Source organism: Suricata suricatta, chromosome 6 (genome assembly GCF_006229205.1).
Source record: "Suricata suricatta isolate VVHF042 chromosome 6, meerkat_22Aug2017_6uvM2_HiC, whole genome shotgun sequence".
Lineage (NCBI taxonomy): Eukaryota > Metazoa > Chordata > Mammalia > Carnivora > Herpestidae > Suricata > Suricata suricatta.
The window spans coordinates 26,994,684-27,014,684 of NC_043705.1; the positions used below are offsets into that span (position 1 = coordinate 26,994,684).

Sequence of the window (20,001 nt, forward strand, 5' to 3'; positions counted from 1 at the left end):
GTGTAATGGGGTGTTGTGTTTCCCACAGCGTGCTGTTTAATCCCTCACTAGCTGGAGGTGCTCACCTCTTTGAACTCTGACTGCATTAAATTCTCTGTATTATCCTTTTTTAAAAAAATGGCTTCTCTCCGACAAACAGGAGTGGGGTCTTTCCTGGATTTTCTGTTTTCCAGAGTTCTCTATACAGGTCTAAATCCTTAAAGAGTTTTTGGTTTAGTTATTATGTAGATACACATTCAACGTTCTACAAAGCAGCCCTTCCTGAAAGTAAATTGTTTTAATGGGCTGATAATTGTACTGAATCTTTTCTGTCTACCCTTTAATGTGTATGGGATGTTTGCTTTAGTTTTTGCTGACAGATGACTTGATTTTTGTCTTTCAGTCTTACCTCCAGTATTAGTGCCTCGTCACAATGAATTCAATCCACAACACAGCCTTTTGGTTCAGTTTAGAAACCTGAGCCACAACGAGCCGCACATGCCACAAAACGCAACGTTTCCAGATTCTTTCCACCAGCCCAACAACACGCCTTTCCCCTTATCTCCAAATAGCCCCTATCCCCCTTCCCCTGCTAGCAGCACGTACCCCAATTCTCCAGCAAGTTCTGGACCGGGAAGTCCATTTCAGCTCCCAGGTAAGAATTTATTCTGTTGATATAAGCAAATTAATCCTTGAGAATCAGCAGTTCTCATTCTACTGTCCCTCTAGGTGCACTGTTACATGCTAAGAGGTAGCTGTGTTTGACTCTATATCCTTTGGTAATTGTTTGATGTCCAGAGAGTTTTAGCTTTTATTTGGCCATGCACCAGATACATGCCCTGTACCCAATGTACCATATGTTGTTTTTTTTTAAAAGGGAAGTTGGTATGTTTTTCAGAATAATAGAACAAATGTAAAATTTGTACAGAACCATAAAAGACCCCAGAATAGCCAAAGCAATCTTGAGAAAGAATAAAGCCAGAGGCATCACACTCCCTGATTTCATACTATATTACAAAGATATAGTAAGTTTTTAAGCAGTTTTTTAAAAACTGAAGTATAATTAACACAGTTTTAAAGGTATCCTAATTAAAGCAGTGTGTTATGGGCGTGAAAACAGACACATAGATTACTGGAGCCAAAGAGAGAGCCTGGAAACAAACCCACACTTAGATGGAGGGCTAATTTATGACAAAGAAGCTAAGAATGTAGAAGGAGAAGGGACAGTCTCTTCAAGTGATACTGGGAAAACTGGACAGCCACATGTGAAAGAATGAAGCTAGACCACTAACTGACACCATTCACAAAAATTAACTCAAAATGGATTAAAGACTTGAACCTAAGATCTTAAACCATAAAACTCCTAGAAGAAAACATAAGCAGGAAGCTCCTTGACGGTGGTTAGTGCTGGCTTTTGAGATTGACACCAAAAACAAAAGCAAGGAAAGCAGAAACGAACAAGTGGGATGACCTCAAACGACAGAGCTTCTGCACAGCAAGGCACATCGTGACTGGCACGGAAGGGCGGCCTACCGAACGGGGGACATCCTTGCAAATCACCTCAGCGATGAAGGGCTGACGTCCAACATTTATAAAGGTTTTTCACAACTCAGTAGCACAGAAACAAACATTCCAGTTAGTAAATTTAGGGCAGTGGGGCTGCCAAAAATTTTTGAGTTAATTTTTCTGGAGAAAACCTGTACATGACCACCATCACACAGGAAAAGATGCTCTCCATCATTAATCGTCAGGGAAATACAAGTCAAAGCCATAATGAGTTATCTGTCACCTATTTAGAGTGGCTGTTATCCAAAAGACTAGGAATAACCAGGATTGGCGCTGATGTGGAGGAAAGGGCATCCTCATGCACTGCTGGTGGGAATGCAGATTGGTGAAGCCTCTGGGAAGGACAGTATGGAGTTTCCTCAAAAAATTAAAAGTAGGAGTGCCACATAATCCGGTAATTCCATTTCTCAGTACTTACCTCAAGGAAACAAAAACACCGACTTGAAAACATGTGCCCCCCTGTGTTCAGTGTAGCATTGTTTACAGTAGTCGACACGTGAAAGCGACCTCTGTGTCCATCGATGGATGAGTGAATAAAAACGGTGGTGTATTCAGCCATAAAAGAATGAAGTCTTGTCATTTATGACAGGATGGCTGGACCTTGAGGGTATTAGGCTTAGTGAAGTAAGTCAGGAAAAGACAAATATAATAAGTTGGTTTTTTTCCTGAGACAGATGTTTATTGTATCAAGTAGTTGCTGAGGGTCTTCAGTCCACCAGTGCTTAGCTGAGTGGTTCAAGGGTAGGGTCTCCATCAGGTTGGAGTTAAGCTGTTGGCTGGTGCGGTGGTCATCTGACACCTTAGCTTCAGCTGGAGCATGTATTTCTAAGATGACTCACTCACATGGCTCTTGGCAGGATGACTCACTTCATTGCTGGTGATTGGCCTTGGGCCTCAGTTCTTTATCATGTGAGCTTGTCTTCAGACTTGCTTGAGTGTCCTCCTTACATGGCAGCTGAGTTCTCTGAGAGTGAGGGCTCCAACACAGAGCAAAAGAAGCTTCCGTGCCTTCTATGACCAAATCTTGGAGTTGCGAACCATTCTGCATTTCTTATATTTGTTAGCAGCAAGTCACTATGTCCAGTTCACAGCTGAGGCGAGGAGGAACCAGGCTATACCTATGGCTTTTAGCAGAAGGCTCAATTCCTTATTTTGGCGATCTTTCCATAGAGCTGCCTGAGTATCTGTATGACAGGGCTGTTGGGAGCTGGATTCCCCAGTGAGTGAGTCCTCTGCTGCTGCTGGTGGGAATGCAAACTGGTGCAGGGTCCCCTGAAGGAGAGGCGGTTTCGGCGAAAGAATTGGAGATGAGAGAGTTGAGAGAGTCGTGTGTTTCTTTCTTGGTTGGTCACCAGCCTGGCATCTAATAAGATTTTTCTTAAATGTGTGGAATCAGTGAAACAACAACAACAACACACCAAGATCGTAGATGCTGAGAACAGATTGGTAGTTGTCAGAGACAAGAGGTAGGAGAAATGGATGAACTGGTTTTGGTTTTTTTTAGTTCAAATAAATTGAATGTTTTTAAAAAAGCAAACACAGTTTTGGGAAGATGATCCTTTAAGAATAATGAAAAAAACAGTCACTTTCTCCTTTCATCTCTGATTCTCTCTCTCACTGCTTGATTTTTGTCTCTAGTGTGTCTCACTGTAGACAGTCCAACAGTCCAGCATAGTGTAGATGATCTTATATTCTGCCCTTCCCTCCTCTGCCTATCTTCACTACAAACTCCATGGAAAGGGGAAATTTAACTGCATCCCCAGAGCCTGCATTACGATAGACCCTCAGTAAATATTTACTAAATGAATGGATGGAATTCTAGAAATACATATATACATTTACAGCTAACTGTATATAGAGTGGCTGCCACTGTGACTGGAGCATAAAGCCAAATGGTGCGAAGTTGACAGGTTTCGTAGGGGGTCCCGTACACTTTAAAGGCAGCGTGTTCTAATAGGTTATCAACAACCTGAAGACAGAAAAACGCTGTTTGAGGACTGTGAAGTGAAGTAGGTAATTGGGAAAAACAGAAGTGTTGTTTAATTATAACTGGATCATTTATTGGACCAAATGACTAAATTATGTATTACCAGGCATTAAAAAAAAAAAGTTCTAGGGGCACCTGGGTGACTCATGTGGCTAAGTGGCCAGCTTAATGATCTCGCGGTTCATGAGTTCCAGCCCCAGGTCGGCTCTGTGCCCAGAGCCTGCTTTAGATTCTGGGTCTCCTTCTCTCTCTCTGGCCCTCCCCTGCATGCGTACTCCCTCTCTTTCTTTCTCTCTCAGAAATAAACATTAAAAAACAAATAAAAGTTCTACCAAAAAAATGGAAGTAGCCATATTTGACTTAAATATTTTCATATAATTATATGAAGTGCTATTTATTGAGTGTCTTTTGTGTAACTGTACTATGATGAAAGATAGTGCATTAAATTTAATCTTCAGAACAACAATGTGAGATAGTGTTCCTCTTATTATAGGTGAAGAAAGAAATTGATAATTCTCTGCAAGAGTTTAAGTACCTTCCCTAAGGTTTAAGACCTAGGCTTCTCTGACTCTGACATCTTTGCTTTTTTAACTTTAATGATTGTCACATCATTATAAACTTTGGAAGGTTAAAATGCACTCTAGTCATCTTTAATTAGGTCTGATGAACTGGTTTGCCCGGAGAAAGATCATAAGTAGATTTTATAAAGTTCCCAAATTTTGTTAATAGCATGTCCCAAATGGATATATTGTTTTGTCACTCTGAATGCCTACTGTTGCACAGGGAGCCATAGGTAAATGTATTATTTCTGGTTTCTCTACTGCAGTGAAATATCAGTTGATGCATTTTTTAAATTTTTTATCCTTCTAAAAGGAATTAAGTTTCACCTGTTTAACTTGCTATTAGGTATTTGTTCAAAAACTAATTTTTATACTTTGTTCTGGAGTCAGTCTGTTTCTCAGAATATATTTTGTACAAACTTTGGGGTGAGAGGCAGATTATAGTCAGTATTTACAATTCCTGAGACAAAGATATAATTATAGTTTTACAGATTTTCAGCTATGAGTGCTGGAACTCAATAGATTTTCTAGTTAACATTCAATTTCCTAAGAGAATTACCTCATCATTTAATAAGGCATGACAGCCATTTTAGGATGTTGCAAAAGAATTCGATGTCTCGCTGCTGTTCATGTTGATACATTTTGTACATCATAGTTTTATTTTCCAGTGTTCATTAACAATACATAGTATGTGATGATCTTGATAATTTAAAAGTGTCTCTTTAGGGGTGCTTGGGTGACTCAGTCAGGTAAGAGTCTGACTACTGATTGAGGCTCAGGTCATGGTACTAGTGTTGTGAGATGGAGGCCCGTGTCAGGCTCCGTGCTAAGCTGGGAGCCTGCTTGGGATTCATTCTCTCTCTCACTCTCTCTCTCTCGCTCTCTCTCGCTCTCTCTCGCTCTCTCACTCACTCACTCACTCACTCTCTCACTCTCTCACTGTCACTCTTCCCTGGTCATGCTCTCTCTCTGATGTTCTCAAAATAAACAAACATTTAAGAAAAATTTAAAAAAACTAAGTATCTTTTAGGTATGTACTCAAACGAGGATAATCTACATCCTTCAAATTGGTTTGTAATACTTATAGTTTCTCTAAGCATATAGTTCTGAGCACATTTTCTCATTTTCTCCTGCCCTAAGACAGCGTCCTAGTTTTGTTTGTGGTGGTCACTGACAAATTCTGCTGGTAATCTTAGGAACTTCTCAATGCTTAAAGAATACCTGTAAGCAGGATGAAGGTTTTAGCTATTCTTTTGGGGCTTGAACTTGGCTTGTTTTCTTCTTCCTAGCTGATACTCCTCCTCCTGCCTATATGCCACCAGATGATCAAATGGGGCAGGATAATTCCCAGCCCATGGATACAAGCAGTAACATGATTCCGCAGATTATGCCCAGTATCTCCAGCAGAGGTAAGAGAAGAATACTGTGTCTTATTGTTGTTGCTTTGTTTTTAATTTTTTAGTCACTTTTTAAAAACAACTTTATTGAAGTATAATTTATATACCTTAACGTTTATCCATTAGAAGTGTATGGTTCAGTGATTTTTAGTAAATGTGTAAAGTTTGGCACCATCATCACAATCTAGTTTTAGAACGTATTCATAATCCTTTCAAAACATCCCGTGTCTCTTTGTAGTCTGTCCCTGTTCCTGTTTTCAGCCGCAGAGACCCTCTAGTCTGTTTTCTGTTCATATAGACTGACCTTTTCTGAACATGTCCTAATAGTTGAATCACATAATGTGTCATCTTGGCATCTTGGCTTCTTTGATTTAGCATGAGGTTTTCAAGGTTCTTTCACATTGAAACATGCATCAGTAGTTTGTTCCTTTTTATTGCTGAACGATATTCCACTGTCTGGATGTACCACATTTTTTTATCCACTCACCAGTTGATGGACATTTGAATTATTTATTGTTTTTGGCTCTTATGGGTGATACTGTTTGGAATATTTGCATGTAAGTCTTTGTATGGGCTTTGTTTTTATTTTTCTTGGATCAATACCTAAGAACGGAATTTCTGACCCAATATGATAAATTTAACTTTAAGAAAACTGCTGATTTCTCCAGAGTTTCAGTATTGTTTCATATTCTTACCAGTAACATTTGAGGATCACAGTGTCTCCACACGCTCTTGATACTTGTTATTGTTGGTCTTTTTGATTGTAACATTTTCGTGTGTGTGAAGTGGTGTCTCCTTTTTATTTTAATTTGCATTTCCATAATGAGTAATGATGCCGAATACACACACAATGGAATATATTACTCAGCCATCAAAAAGAATGAAAATTTGCCATTTGCAACAATGTGGATGGAGGTAGAATGGATTATGCTAAGCAAAATAAGTCAAGCAGAGAGAGACAAATATCATATGAGGCCACTCATGTGGAATTTAAGAAACAAAGCAGATGAACGTATGGGAAGGCCAGGGGTAGGGGTGGGGGGGGTGGAGAAAGGGAAACAAAGCACAAGAGATTCTTAATGATAGAGAACAAACAGGGTTGATGGAGGGAGGTGGATGGGGGATGGGCTGGATGGGTGACAGGTATTAAGGCGGCCACTTGTGAAGAGCACTGGCTGTTGTAAGCGGTGAATCACTGAATTCTACTTCAGAAACCAATATTGCACTGCGTGTTAACTAACTAAAGTTTAAAAAAAAAAAGGATGCCTGCTCTTACCACTTGTAGAGTTTATCACTGTTCTGGAGGGTCTAGCTGTAAAATACTAAGTCTCTTCTATACCTAGTTTGCTGAGAATTTTTACCATTACTGGATGCTGGATTTTGTCAGAAGCTTTTTCAACATCTCTCAAGATGACCAGACAAGTTTTTGTTCTTTTTTCTAACCATAAGGTGTATTACATGAGCTTGAAACCAGTCTTTTATTCCTGGCATATTTCCACATGGTCATGGTGTATTTTTTACATATTTCTAGATTAGATTTACTGATATATTGTTGAGTATTTTTACTTGTGTATTCATAAGGAAGGGATAATGGTATGTAGTTTTGTTGGATTGTCTTTATTCAGCATTGATATCAGGGTGATAATGACATCATGGAATGAGTTGGGAGCAGTTCATTCCTATTTTTGGAAGAGTTTATTTGTATTATTTCTTCTTTAAATACTTGATAGAATTTACCAGTGAAGCCATTTGGGCTTGGACTTTCCTTTGTCGGGAAATTTAATTCCTGTTCTGTTTCCTTCATTCTATTCAGAATCTCTGGTTTTTTGGGTTTTTGTGTTTGTTTTTGTTTTTTTGGTTTATTTTTTTGAGTCAGTTTTGGTGATTCATGTCTTCCTAGGAGTTTGTCCACTTTGTCTAGATTGTGTCATTGTTGACATAAAGTTTTTCAGAGTGTGGTTTTTAGTATTTATAATTTCTGTGGAGGTTAGTGGTATATATCTTCTTCATTCCTGATTTTGGTAATTTGTGTTTTGTTCTTTTTTTCTTGGTTGGTTTAGCTAAAGGGTTATTAATTTTGTTGATCTTTTGAAGGAACCAGCTTTTCTCTTTCTTACGGATTTCTAGTCCAGTCTATCTTATTTTCTTTATTCTGTTTACTCTAGGCTTCGTTTCCTTCTCTTTTTATAGTTTCTTAAGGTGAACTTTATTGTTACTGGTTTGAGTTCTTTCTTTTTTAGCCTAGGAGTTCAAACCTGTAAGTTTTGATGCGATTTGTTTTCATATTTATTGAGTTCACAATATTTTTAAATTTCCCTTGTGATTTTTTAATTTGACCCTTCATTTATTTAGCATCATGTTTATCGGTTTCCATATATTTCAGGATTTCCCCAATATTTTTTGTTGATTACTAATTTAATTCCATTGTAGGAATATAAGGCATTGAACGTACATTGTATGATTTCAGTTCTATTTAAAACTTATTGAGAAATGTTTTATGCATGTTTTTGTACAGCCTGTGACCTAAAAGTGGTTTTTAGATTATTAGATTATTAGTTGTTGGGGCTCCTGGGTGGCTCATTTGGTTAAGCGTCCAACTTTGGCTCAGGCCACGATCTCACAGTTCGTGAGTTTGAGCCCTGCGTAGGGCTCTGTGCTGACAGCTAGGAGCCTGGAGCCCGCTTCCCATTCTGTGTCTCCCTTTCTCTCTGCCCCTCTCTGGTTTGCACTCCATCTCTCTCTCTGTCAAAAATAAACAAACAGAAAATAAAATTTTTTTTAAAGAAGAATATGTGACAAAGATAGTCTGTAGCTTTCAAAAGCTAAAATATTTGCATCCCACTTGGTCATGGAATTTAATCCTTTTTATATCTTGCTGGATTTAGTGGGCAGAAAAGGTTTGCCAGCCTCTGGCAGAGCTGTGGTCTATTTTAGAGATTTATTCCATGTGCATTTGGGAAAAACACTGTATATTTTGATAATGTAGGATGTCATAAGATCTATGGATTTTAGTTACATCAAGTTAGTAGTGTTGTTCAGGTCTTCTGTATCCTTATTTTCTTTCTAATTGTTCTATCAGTTATTGAGAGTGGGAGAGTGCAAGTTGGGACATCTCCCAACTATTGTTGAATCCTTTATTTCTTCTTCCATTTCTGTTGATTTTGCTTCATATATTTTGAGGGCTGTGTTGGTAAAGTGAGCAATTTGGTATCCTTATGTAGATGCACAGTGTTGTGCAACCATCACTACTATCTATTTCCAGAACTTTTCATCATCTTAAACAGAGCTCTGTACCTTTTAAACAGGAACTGCCCATTCCCCCTCCTCTTAACCCCTTGGTAGCTATCATTCTACTTTCTTTCTCTCTGAATTTGCTTAAGTGGAATCATAATATTTGTCCTTTTGTCGCTGACTTATTTGACTTAACCTAATCTTTCCAAAGTATATCTAGGTTATAGCATGTGTCAAAATCTCATTTCTTTAAAAACTGCTGATGTACTCTTGACTGCACATTACTGTGCGCACATCCGTACCAGTTTGTTAATCCATTTATCAGTTGATGCACATTTGGGTTGTTTCTACTTTTTGGTAGCATAGTGAATAATACCCCTATGAATATTTTTGTCTGGGTATTTTTTGGACTCTCTGCTTTTTAATTCGTATTGTATCCTATCCCTAGGAGTAGAATTGCTGGATTTTATGGTCATTCTGTTTAACTTTTTGAGGAACTGCCAAACTTTTTTTCCACAGTGGCTACACCGTTTACATTCCCCTAGCAGTGCATTAGAGTTCTAATTTCTCTACATTCTTGCCAACTCTTGTTAGTTTCCATGTTTCTTGTTTGTTTGTTTTTTTTGTATAATAGCCATCCTAATGGGTGTAAAGTGGTATCTCATTGTCTTTCTAAAGTCACTATGTTTTGAGACCTTAAACTCCTTATATGACAGGTTAGAAGAAGTAAGGTGCTGCCGTTTTACACATTTCTCAAAAGAATGGTGTTTATGTGTGCTTTGTATGTGTTTGTGAAGATACCAAATGAGTGTATGTCACATGTATTTTCCCAGGAGCCCCACATTCGTAAGAATAGTTCAACTTCAGGCCTCCCTAGTAGTTTGTTAATGTGCAAATAATGTCTTTGCTTTTTCAAGGTCTAGAATTTATCTAGGAATTTTTTCATACTGATTTTCTTGTAATTCATAGAATCTACATTTAGATCAAAATGTCTCAGACATGAATTTCTGGATGTGAATTCTTGCACTTCATTTGCTTTGCAGCCTAAGATAGCTTTTTAAATCCCTCGGCTTCACTTTCTCCATTTGTAAATTAAACAGAGAGAATATCTACACAGAATTATTAGTTGCTGGTTGGATTAGACGATCTGTGTAATGACCGTGGTGTACCTCATCACGTAGCACACAGTGCATGGTGTTCTCATTCTCCTTGGAAACTTCACCTGTCTTCCTTCTCCTCCTTCTCCTGGCGGTACGGAGGACCGAGTGCAGTTTCCAGGTGGTGTGTGAGACCCTCCTTGCTGTACTGTTTGTGCTAAGCCAGACAGCTTAGGCCCTTTACAAGAACTTGGCCCTCAAGCCATCCTGCCTTCATTAGATGTCTTTTTTCACTGAAGTTTCCTCTCAATTCAATCTTGTTTTGTGTTATTTCTCTCTGTTTTCTTTGACAGAGAGGTGGCAGAAGGGAACTCAGTTCAACCATAGCGCCTTGGATTGCCAGTTGACCGTGTGTCCCTTGCCTTGAGCAGAGGCACAACTTTTCATTCTCTTCTTTTTTTCCAAACCAAAATTGTCTTTTTAGTTGCGCTTAGCATTGCGTTCTCTCCAAGCTTCTGTTTGGCTCCAGCTTTCCTGACACTAGTCTTAAAACTGCCTGCAACTCATTTGTCTGTGTCTTTGGTTATGGGCCCCTCCCTGCTCCATCTTTTGTATAAACTTCTTTAAATTCTGACCTCTTAGGACTTCTCTTTATGGGTCCACATTGGTTTATTTTTCTCTGTTTCTCCTTATCTGAATTCTTTGCAGTTGAATAATCAGCATTGAGTTTATAAAAGTTCACCGGTTCTTTTGCATGGCCTGCCTCAGCCACATCGCCACTCTGAAGGTTTTTTTGGACATTTTGTATGTCTGCCTTTTTTGAAAGAAGATTTGAGGCTTCATGACTTATCTTCCTCATTTCAGCCTCAAGAAAAATACCCCACTGGCACCGGAAGAAGAGTTTCATGTGTCCCTCCCTCCATTGCATCCATTATGAATTGTTTTCCATTATGACTTTTACAGTAAGAGTTTGGCCGGTAGTTTATTTTATGTATAAATCTTTTTCCATAGGCAGTTCTGACAATTAACATTAGAATGTAGGGGCGCCTGGGTAGTTCAGTCTGTTAAGGGTCAGACTTCGGCTCTGGTCATGATCTCACGGTTTGTGGGTTCGAGCCCCATATTGGGCTCTGTGCTAACAGCTCAGAGCCTGGCTGGAGCCTGCTTCGGATTGTGTCTCCCTCTCTTTCTGCCCCTCCCCCATTCATGCTCTGTTTCTCTCTGTCTCAGTAATAAATAAACATTAAAAAAAACTTTAAAAAAAACCATTAGAATGTATGCCACCTTTTACCAAAGTTAATGCTCACTTAGGCGTGTGTGTGTGTGTGTGTCAGCAGACTTCTTTTATATGAGTTTTAGGTTCACAGCAAGTAAGAATGTAAAACTACAGAGAGTACACACACACACACACACACACACACACACACACACACTCTCTCTCTCTCTCTTTCTCTCTCTCTCTGCCTGGCCAGCTACCAAAACCCTGCACTGGAGTGGTCCATTTCTTAGAATCGATGAACCTGTCTCAACAGTATTATGCCAGATTGACAGTTTAGATTAGAGGTCGTAGTTGGTGCGTACGTTTGTGGACTGTAACAAATGAATATGGCCCTGAAGCACATGGAATACACCGGTGGTGTACACAGCAGTGTGTAGGGCACCACCCTACAGCTCCTCTGTGCTCTGCCTCCTCCCCCTCTCTCGTCTCTCGTTCCTCGGACTCCTGACACTTGCTGTCTCCATAGTTTTGCCTTTTCCAGGATGTCATCTAATTAGAATCATACCGTAATATGGCCTTGTCACTTTGGTTTCTTTCACAGAGTAAAATACATTTAAGTGTCTTCATCTCTTTTCATGGCTTGATAGCTCATTTCTCTGTCGAGCTGAATAATATTCCATCCTCTGGGTGTACCACAGTTTATTTATCCATTCTCCTACCAAAGGACATTTTGGTTGCTTTCAAGTTTTGGCAGATAGGTATAAAGCTGCTATAAACGTCTGTGTGTAGGTTTTTGTGTGGAATAAATACTTAGCTCCTTTAGGTAAATACTGAGGAGTGTGTTTGCTGGAATATATAATAGGAGTATGTTTAGTTTTGCAAGAAACTGCCAAACTGCCTTCCAAAGCGGCTGTACCATTTTACATACCCACTAGCAACTATTCCAAATTCTTACAGCTCCACATCTTCACTGGCATTTGATGTTGTCCGTCTTTTGGATTTTGACCGTTCTAATGGATGTATAGTGGTATTTTATTGCTATTTTAATTTGCATTTACTGATGACATACATTGTGGGGCATCTTTTTCTATGCTTATTTTTTATGTGTGTATCTTTGATGAGGTGACTGTTTATGTATTTGAGCCATTTTTTAAATTGGGTTATTTTCTTGTTGAATTTTAAGAGTTCTTCGTATATTTTGTATATTTCTGTATCAGATGTGTCTTTTGCCCATATTTTCTCCACTTTCTCTGTGGCTTGTTTTCTCATTCTGTTGGTAGGGTCTTTTGCAGAGCAGTTGTTTTCAGTTTTTAGTGAAGTCTAGCTTATCAGTTTTTTTCATGGTTCATGCTTTGGTGTTGTATCGAGAAAGTCACTGCCGTATTCATGGTCATCTAGATTTTCTCCTGTGTTATCTTATAGTGTGTTATCTTCTAGAAGTCTTAGAGGGTTTTTTGTTGTTTGTTTTACATTTAGGTCTCTGATCCGTTTTTAGGTAATTTTTGTGAAGGGTGTGATGTCTGTATCTAGATTTTTTTTTTTTTTTTGGCATGTGAATGTCAGTTGTTCCTGTGCTATTTGTTAGAAAAGACTGTCTTTTTTCCATTATTGCCTTTGTTCCTTCATCAATAAGCAGTTAACTGTACTTATATGGGCCTTTTTCTGGGCTCTCTCTTCTTCTTCTTCTTCTTTTTTTTTTTTTTTTAACTTAAGAAAGAGAGAGTATACTCAAGTGAAGGAGAGGGGCAGAGAGGGAGGGAGAGAGAAGGGGAGAGAGAGAATCTTAAGCAGGCTCCACACTCACTGTGGAGCCCAATGTGGGACTCAATGACCCTGGAGTCATGATCTAAGCCAAAATCAGGAGCTGCAAGTTCAACCGACTGAGCCACCCAGGTACCCCTGGGACCTCTCTTTTGTTCCTTAGATCTGTTATTGTATTCTTTTTGTCAGTGCCATACTGTCTTAATAACATGTTTTAAGGTAAGTTAAATAGTGTCATTCTTCTGATTTTGTTCTTCAGTACTGCATTGACTATTCTGAGTCTTTCGCCTCCCCAAATAAACTGTAGGATCAATTTGTTGATATCCACAAAATGATATGCTGGGGTTTTGATTGGGATTGCCTTGGTATCTATAGATCATGTTGGGAAGAACTGACATCTTGACAATATTGAAGCTTCTTATGAATATGGGCTATCTCTCCATTTATGTAGTTCCTCTTTCATTTCTCCCTTTAAAGTTCTTTTTTCTTCATATATATCTCATACCTGTTTTGTTTAATTTTTATCTAAATATTTCTTCTTTTGAATGTTAGTACAAGTGGTGATGACACATTTTAGTGACAAATTCCATATGTTTATTGCTGATATATAACAAAGTGGTCGACTTTTGTATATTAACTCCCTTGCATCCTGGACCCCTGCTAGAATGGCTTCATTAGTTCCAGGAGGTTTTTATCTTAATTTTTCAGGTTTTCTATATAGAGGGTCATGTCATTTGTGAACAAAGTCTGTTTTATATCTTCCTTCCCAATATGTATACCTCTTATTTCCCTTTCTTAGCTTTTGCATTAGCTAGGACTTCCAATACAATGTTGAAAAGGAGTGGTGAGAACATCTTTAATTTTTACTGATCAGGAAATCTTCTAGGTTCTCACCATTAAGTATGAAGTTACAGGTTTCCTATAAATGTTCTTAATCAAACTGAAGAAGTTCCCCTCTATTCCTTGCTTGCTGAGAGTCTCACTTAGTTTTTTAGTTCATATTTTTGTTTAGGATAATTTTACAAACACTGGTACAGTTAAATTGTTCAGGTTGCTGATACAGAGGCTTGTTACACAAATTTAAACCTTGATTAGGTTCTGCTAAAAAAAAAAAAAGAAAACCATTTAAAAATAAAACACAGCTGTTCAAAATCTGTGGGACACAGCAAAAGCAGTTCTATGAGGTAAGTTTGTAGGGATGCAGGCCTGCCTCAGGAAACCAGAGACATCTGAAATACCAATCTAACCTTATACTTAAAGGATCTAGAAAAAGAGGAACAAAGCCTAAAGTTAGTAGAAGGAAGGAAATAATAAAGATCAGAGTGAAAATAAATGAAATAGAGACTTAAAAAAAAACAAAAGTTTTATGAAACCAAAGTTGGTTCTTTGAAAAGATAAACAGAATGGACACCTTAGCCACACTCACCAAGAAAAAAGAGAAAAGATCCAAATAAATAAAATCAGAAATAAGAGAGGAGAAGTAACTGCTGACCCCACAAAAATAAAGGGGATTTTAAGAGACTGCTGTGAAAAATGATACACCAACAAATTGGACAGCTTAGAAGAAATGGATAAATTCCTAGAAACATGTCATCTTCCCAGACTGAATCAGAAGGAAGTAGAAAATCTAAACAGACTTATTACCAGTAATGAGATTGAATCAGTAATCAAAAAAACTCCCAGCACATAGAAGTTCAGAACCAGATAGCTTCAGAGGTAAATTCTGTTAAACATATAAAGAAGACTTAATACCTATTTTTCTCAAGCTATTACAAAGTAGAAGAGGAAGGTTACTTCCAGATTAATTCTGCAAGGCCAACATCACCTTATACCAAAAGCAAACACACTACAGAAAAAAAGAAAACAATCATGAACTTAGATGCAAAAATCCTAAACAAAATATTAGCAAACCATATTCAGCAGTACATGAAAAGGATCATTCACCACAATCAAGTGGGATTTATTCCATGGGTGCAAAGGTGGTTCACTATCTATAAATCAACCAGTGTGATACATTACATTAATAATATGAAGGATAAAAACCATATAATAATCTCAGATGCAGAAAAAGCATTCGACAAAAATCCGTATCCGTTTATGTTAAAAACTCAACAAAGTTGAATTTAGGGAGAACATACCTCAACATAGTAAAGGTCATATATGACAAACCCACAACTAACATGTTTAATGGAGAAAAGCTGAAAGTTTTATCTTTAAAACCAGGAACAACATAAGGACTCCACTCTTGCCACTTTCATTCAACAGAGTACTGGAAGTCTTAGCTGCAGCAGTCAGACAAGAAAAAGAAATGAAAGGGACCCACATTGGAAAGGAAAAAGTAATAAAAACTTATTATTTGTAGATTACATGGTACTATATATATGGAAAACCTGAAGACTCCCCCCAAAAACCTGTTAGTACTAAGAAAAGAAATACTATACAAATTCACTTTACAGGATATGAAATTAATATCCAGAAATCTGTTGTGGGATCAATCAAGTGGGATTTATTCCATGGGTGCAAAGGTGGTTCAGTATCTATAAATCAACCAGTGTGATTGTTTAGGATTTTTGCATCTAGTTCATGAGGGAAATCTGTACAATATTGATAAAGTAGCTGAAGAAATTAAGAAAAAATTCACATTTTCAATTGCATCAAAAAGAATAAAATACCTAGGAATAAATGTAACCAAGGAATCAAAAGACCTGAACACTGGAAACTGTATAAACACTGATGAAAGAAAGTGAAGATGATACAGACAAATGGAAAGGCGGCCCATGCTCATGGAGTGGGGGGCTGATGCTGCTAAAATATTTACACTGCCGTGCGCTGGTAATCAAAACGGTATGACACTGCCATAAAAAGACTCCAAATCAGTGGAGTGGGTAGAGAGTCCGGAAATAAATTCACACTTAGGGCCAGTTAATATACAACAAAATAGGCAAGCTATGCAATGAGGAGAAGATAGTCTCTTAATAAACGGTGTTGAGAAAACTGAGTAGCTACATGTGAAAAAATCAAACTGTACTGCTTTCTTCTAAAATACACAAAAATAAACTCAAAATGGATTAAGGCCCTACATGTAAGACCTGAAACCATAAAACCTTCTAAAAGAAAACATAGGACAGTGATCACTTAGACAGTAGTATTAGCAACACACTTAAGGGATATGTCTCTTCAGGCAAGGGAAACAAAGGCAAAAATTAACTGTTTGGGACCATACCAAAATAAAAGCTTTGTACAGTGAAGGAAGCCATCAACAAAAGGAAAAGGCAACCTGCTGAATGTGAAAAGATGTTTGCAAATGATAGATCTTATGAGCGGTTAGTATCCAAAATAAAGAACTTCTATAACTCAACAACAACAACAACAAAAACCCAAACCAAACAGTGGGTTAGAAAAATGGACAGAGGATCTGAATAGACATTTTTCCAAAGAAGGTATACAGATGACAGCGGACATAAGAAAAGATGCTCAGCGTCACTAATCATCAGGGAAATGCAAATCCAATCATAGTGAGTTGCCCCCTCAAACCAGGTTGAGCGGCAAGTGTCAAAAAGACAAGAAACACGAAGTGTTGATGAGGATGTGGAGAAAAGAGAACCTTGTTCACTGTTTGTGGGAGTGTAGATTGGAGCAGCCACTGTGGAAAACAATATGCAGATTCCTCAAAAAATTAAAAAATAGAAACACTATATTTTCTAGTAATTCCACTCGTGGATATTTATCCAAAGAAGGTGAAAATGTGATTTTTTTCCCCAAAAACTACTTTGAAAAGATATCTACACCTCTGTGTCTGTTGCAGCATTATTTATGAATAGCCACAATTTGGGAGCAACCTAACTGTCCTTTGGTACATATGGATAAAGGAGATTTATATACAATGGAATATTACTCAGCCATAAAAATTAGTGAGATCTTGCCATTTTGCATGAATATAGATAGGTCTGAGTGCATCTAGTTACTCTGCTAAATGTGAAATAAGTCACAAAGACAAATACCATATTATTTCACACACGTGTTGTATAGTGTATGGTGACAGGTGGTGGCTGCTCGGATCGTGGTGAGCAGTGAGCAGTGTATAGGGATTTAATCACTGTGTTGTCTGCCTGGGACTGATCGGGTGTTGTATGTCAACTATATTACAATAGTAAAAGTTTTAAAGAAGAAAATAATGTGGTGTGCCTATTCTTGTATTTGTATTCGGCTGAGGTTTCAATTCATCACATTCAAGGCGTTAATTTTTTTTTTGATTCAGACTCCAAGCCAGAGAGAAATAATGAGACTTAAGTGAAATATCTGAAAGTATTTTTCATAGAGTGCTTGGGTTGGGTTAAAGGGAAACAAATGAGTTTTCATAGAGTGCTTCAGTTTCTAATTCACTCATTAAGTGTTTTGTTTTTTGTGTTTTTGTCTGGTTTGTTTACAGACGTTCAGCCCGTTGCCTATGAGGAGCCCAAACATTGGTGTTCAATCGTCTACTATGAATTAAACAATCGTGTTGGGGAGGCTTTTCATGCCTCTTCTACTAGCGTGTTAGTGGATGGATTCACAGACCCTTCAAATAACAAAAGTAGATTCTGCTTGGGGTTGTTGTCAAATGTTAATCGTAATTCAACAATTGAAAACACTAGGCGACATATTGGAAAAGGTAATTTTGTCGTTTCCCTGCGTTCACTTGAAATGAGTCCTGTTGTGCTTGCCATTTACCATGTATCATGGAAGGTGCTGGAGCATAAGATGAGCCTAGAGTATGGGCGCTGCCCTCAAGTTGTACTGGCCCATGTATTAAGACCTAATCAGTCCTCCTTTGCTTACGTGTACTGCTTAGTACTTAGGATCTGAAATCCTAGGTTTCTGTATTTATTTTTTGTGTCTTCTGATTGGAGTTTAAGCTTTACAGAAACCTGCATTGTTCACAGCATTATTTTCAGTAGTCCCTGGCTCATAGTAAATGTACAACAAATACTTGTGGAATATATGAGTGCTGGTGGAGGAGTAGAATTGATTAATTGAGGTATTTGTGGAGTATTTTGAGTTGAAGTGCCTTTCAAGAATTTCTCTTAACATTGGGGGAGCCCGGGTTACAGGTAGGAAATCCAGTTGGAATGATACAAGTTTCCAGTGGCTTCACCACCACCCTTCCTGTCTTTTAAATTCAGGTAACAAGGTTTTATTTGTACTTCATCCTTCAGAACAGTTGCCACAACAAACAAGGAACTTTCCACACCTCAGGGAAAGGTTAGGGTCTCATGCATCAAGTGGCCAGGAAGGACACCTGTCCCAGGTAGAGTGCATTGCCTGTCTCATAAGAAGTGTAGTTTTTACCACTTGCTGTTTCTTGCTTCTTTGACCTGAGAAAGTCTTAGTCTAAGTTAGGACAAGACATACATAATTATCGTCATTAAAGTGATTTCTTGTACAGGAGATTGAGCCAAATAGTATGGCCAAAAATAAGTTGGAAAGAAAGTGTCCATTCTCTTTTGACTCAGTTTTTTAGGTAAAATGCCTCACTTCTGTGCGCTGCTTTTCCCACTACAGTAGAGTAATTTAAGAGAAATCTACTTGGCGAATTCTTTTTTGTTTTTAATTTTCTTTTTTACATTTATTTATGTTTGAGAGACAGAGTGAGACAGAGTGGGGGAGGGGCAGAGAGACAGGGAGACACAGAATCTGAAGTAGGCTCCTGACACAGGGCTCGAACCCACCAACCGTGAGATCATGACCTGAGTCGAAGTCGGACACTCAGCTGACTGAACCACCCAGGCCCCCCAAGCGAATTATTAATTTTAGAATCTGTTTCCCCTTTTTTTCCTCTCGTACTCAGTTCTAGGATCCTTTCCTCTATGTGTCATTTTACTTGCTCGAAAACAAAACACAGCTTTTCGTGTCACAGCCTGGTACAGGTCTGTGACTCCCATGTGTAGGAGTATGTGTGTACAAAGATGGTCTTTTTAGCACTGTTAGTGGTAGTGAAAAGTTGGAAATAATCTTAGCTTTAACTACATGATTGAAGTTTTAATACTGAAACTATATTATTTACGTATTTTTTAAATAGCAAAAACATTGTTTTTAGGGGAAGTAAAATAAATCTATTTAAAAATTCTTCCTGTGACCTGAAATTACATATGTGACTTAGGGTCTCTCTCTCTCTCTTTCTCTCTATCTCTATTTGTCTCTCTCTCTCTCTCTCTTTTTTCGTTTATGTATTTATTTTGAATAGGAAAGAGAGAATGAGCACGGGCAGAGCCGAGAGAGAGAGAGAGAGAGAGAGAGAGAGAGAGAAACAGACAGACAGAGAGAGACAGAGACGGGACACAGGATCCCAGGCGGACTCTGCTGACCGCGAGAGGACCTCGGGTCTTTGAATGCTGCTGTGCTCTCCATTAGTAAAAAGGGTGCAAAATGCTCTGCCAGTTGACTCTGCGGGAGTTAATAGCACCCGCATTCCTTTGAAAGGATTCATAATAGGTGGTGCCTTTTTTGTCTTTTTGCCCTCACTTTCTCTCACAGAGCTAACAAGTGATTGTTGGCCAAGAGACGACATCCTAAGAACTGATGAACGGACTAAGCTGCCCACCACTGTAGATTTGGGCAGCCATTAACCTCTCCGTGCTCGGCGGCGGCGGAGGCCCTCTAGTGGTAGCTTCTGCCGCCAGGCCTTGGGCGGAGGCTGTGGATGAGTGGGTGTTCTTGGCTGCACCTCCTACGGCCTCTTTGGTGTCGTTATGCTGCTTTATGAAGGTGAGTCTTGGCATGCTCGTCTCTTTCAGGTGTTCACCTGTACTACGTTGGTGGAGAGGTGTACGCGGAGTGCCTCAGTGACAGCAGCATATTTGTACAGAGCAGGAACTGCAACTTCCATCACGGCTTTCATCCTACCACTGTCTGTAAGATCCCCAGCAGCTGCAGCCTCAAGATCTTTAACAACCAAGAGTTTGCTCAGCTTCTGGCTCAGTCTGTCAACCATGGGTTTGAGGCGGTCTATGAGCTCACCAAAATGTGTACCATTCGAATGAGTTTTGTCAAGGTGAGTGGGCTGTAGGCTGTAGCTTGCTTTGAGTTGTAAATATGTACATCATATTTCTATAGGTTATGATTTTCGAAAGTCTTCATTGAAAGGTGGGATTTACTTTTTACTTAATAGGATTTTAAGTGATGTTGAGTTTATAGCTTTAACCACACGGTAGGTCCAAGTTTTAAT

The 20,001-nt window shown here is 38.6% G+C and overlaps 1 protein-coding gene across 3 annotated transcripts in view; it reads left to right on the plus strand.

Moving 5' to 3' along the window:
* The window catches only part of SMAD5 (SMAD family member 5), a 52,096-nt gene that overhangs the window by 25,951 nt on the left and 6,144 nt on the right, over positions 1 to 20,001 (plus strand). For 2 of the 3 annotated variants that reach the window (XM_029941958.1, XM_029941956.1), the window contains 4 exons: positions 383 to 634; positions 5,382 to 5,501; positions 17,227 to 17,448; positions 19,571 to 19,827. In XM_029941958.1, coding sequence (XP_029797818.1) covers positions 383 to 634; positions 5,382 to 5,501; positions 17,227 to 17,448; positions 19,571 to 19,827 — 851 coding nt within the window. The remainder of the gene's footprint in view (positions 1 to 382; positions 635 to 5,381; positions 5,502 to 17,226; positions 17,449 to 19,570; positions 19,828 to 20,001) is intronic. The other variant, XM_029941959.1, reaches the window with a different exon arrangement.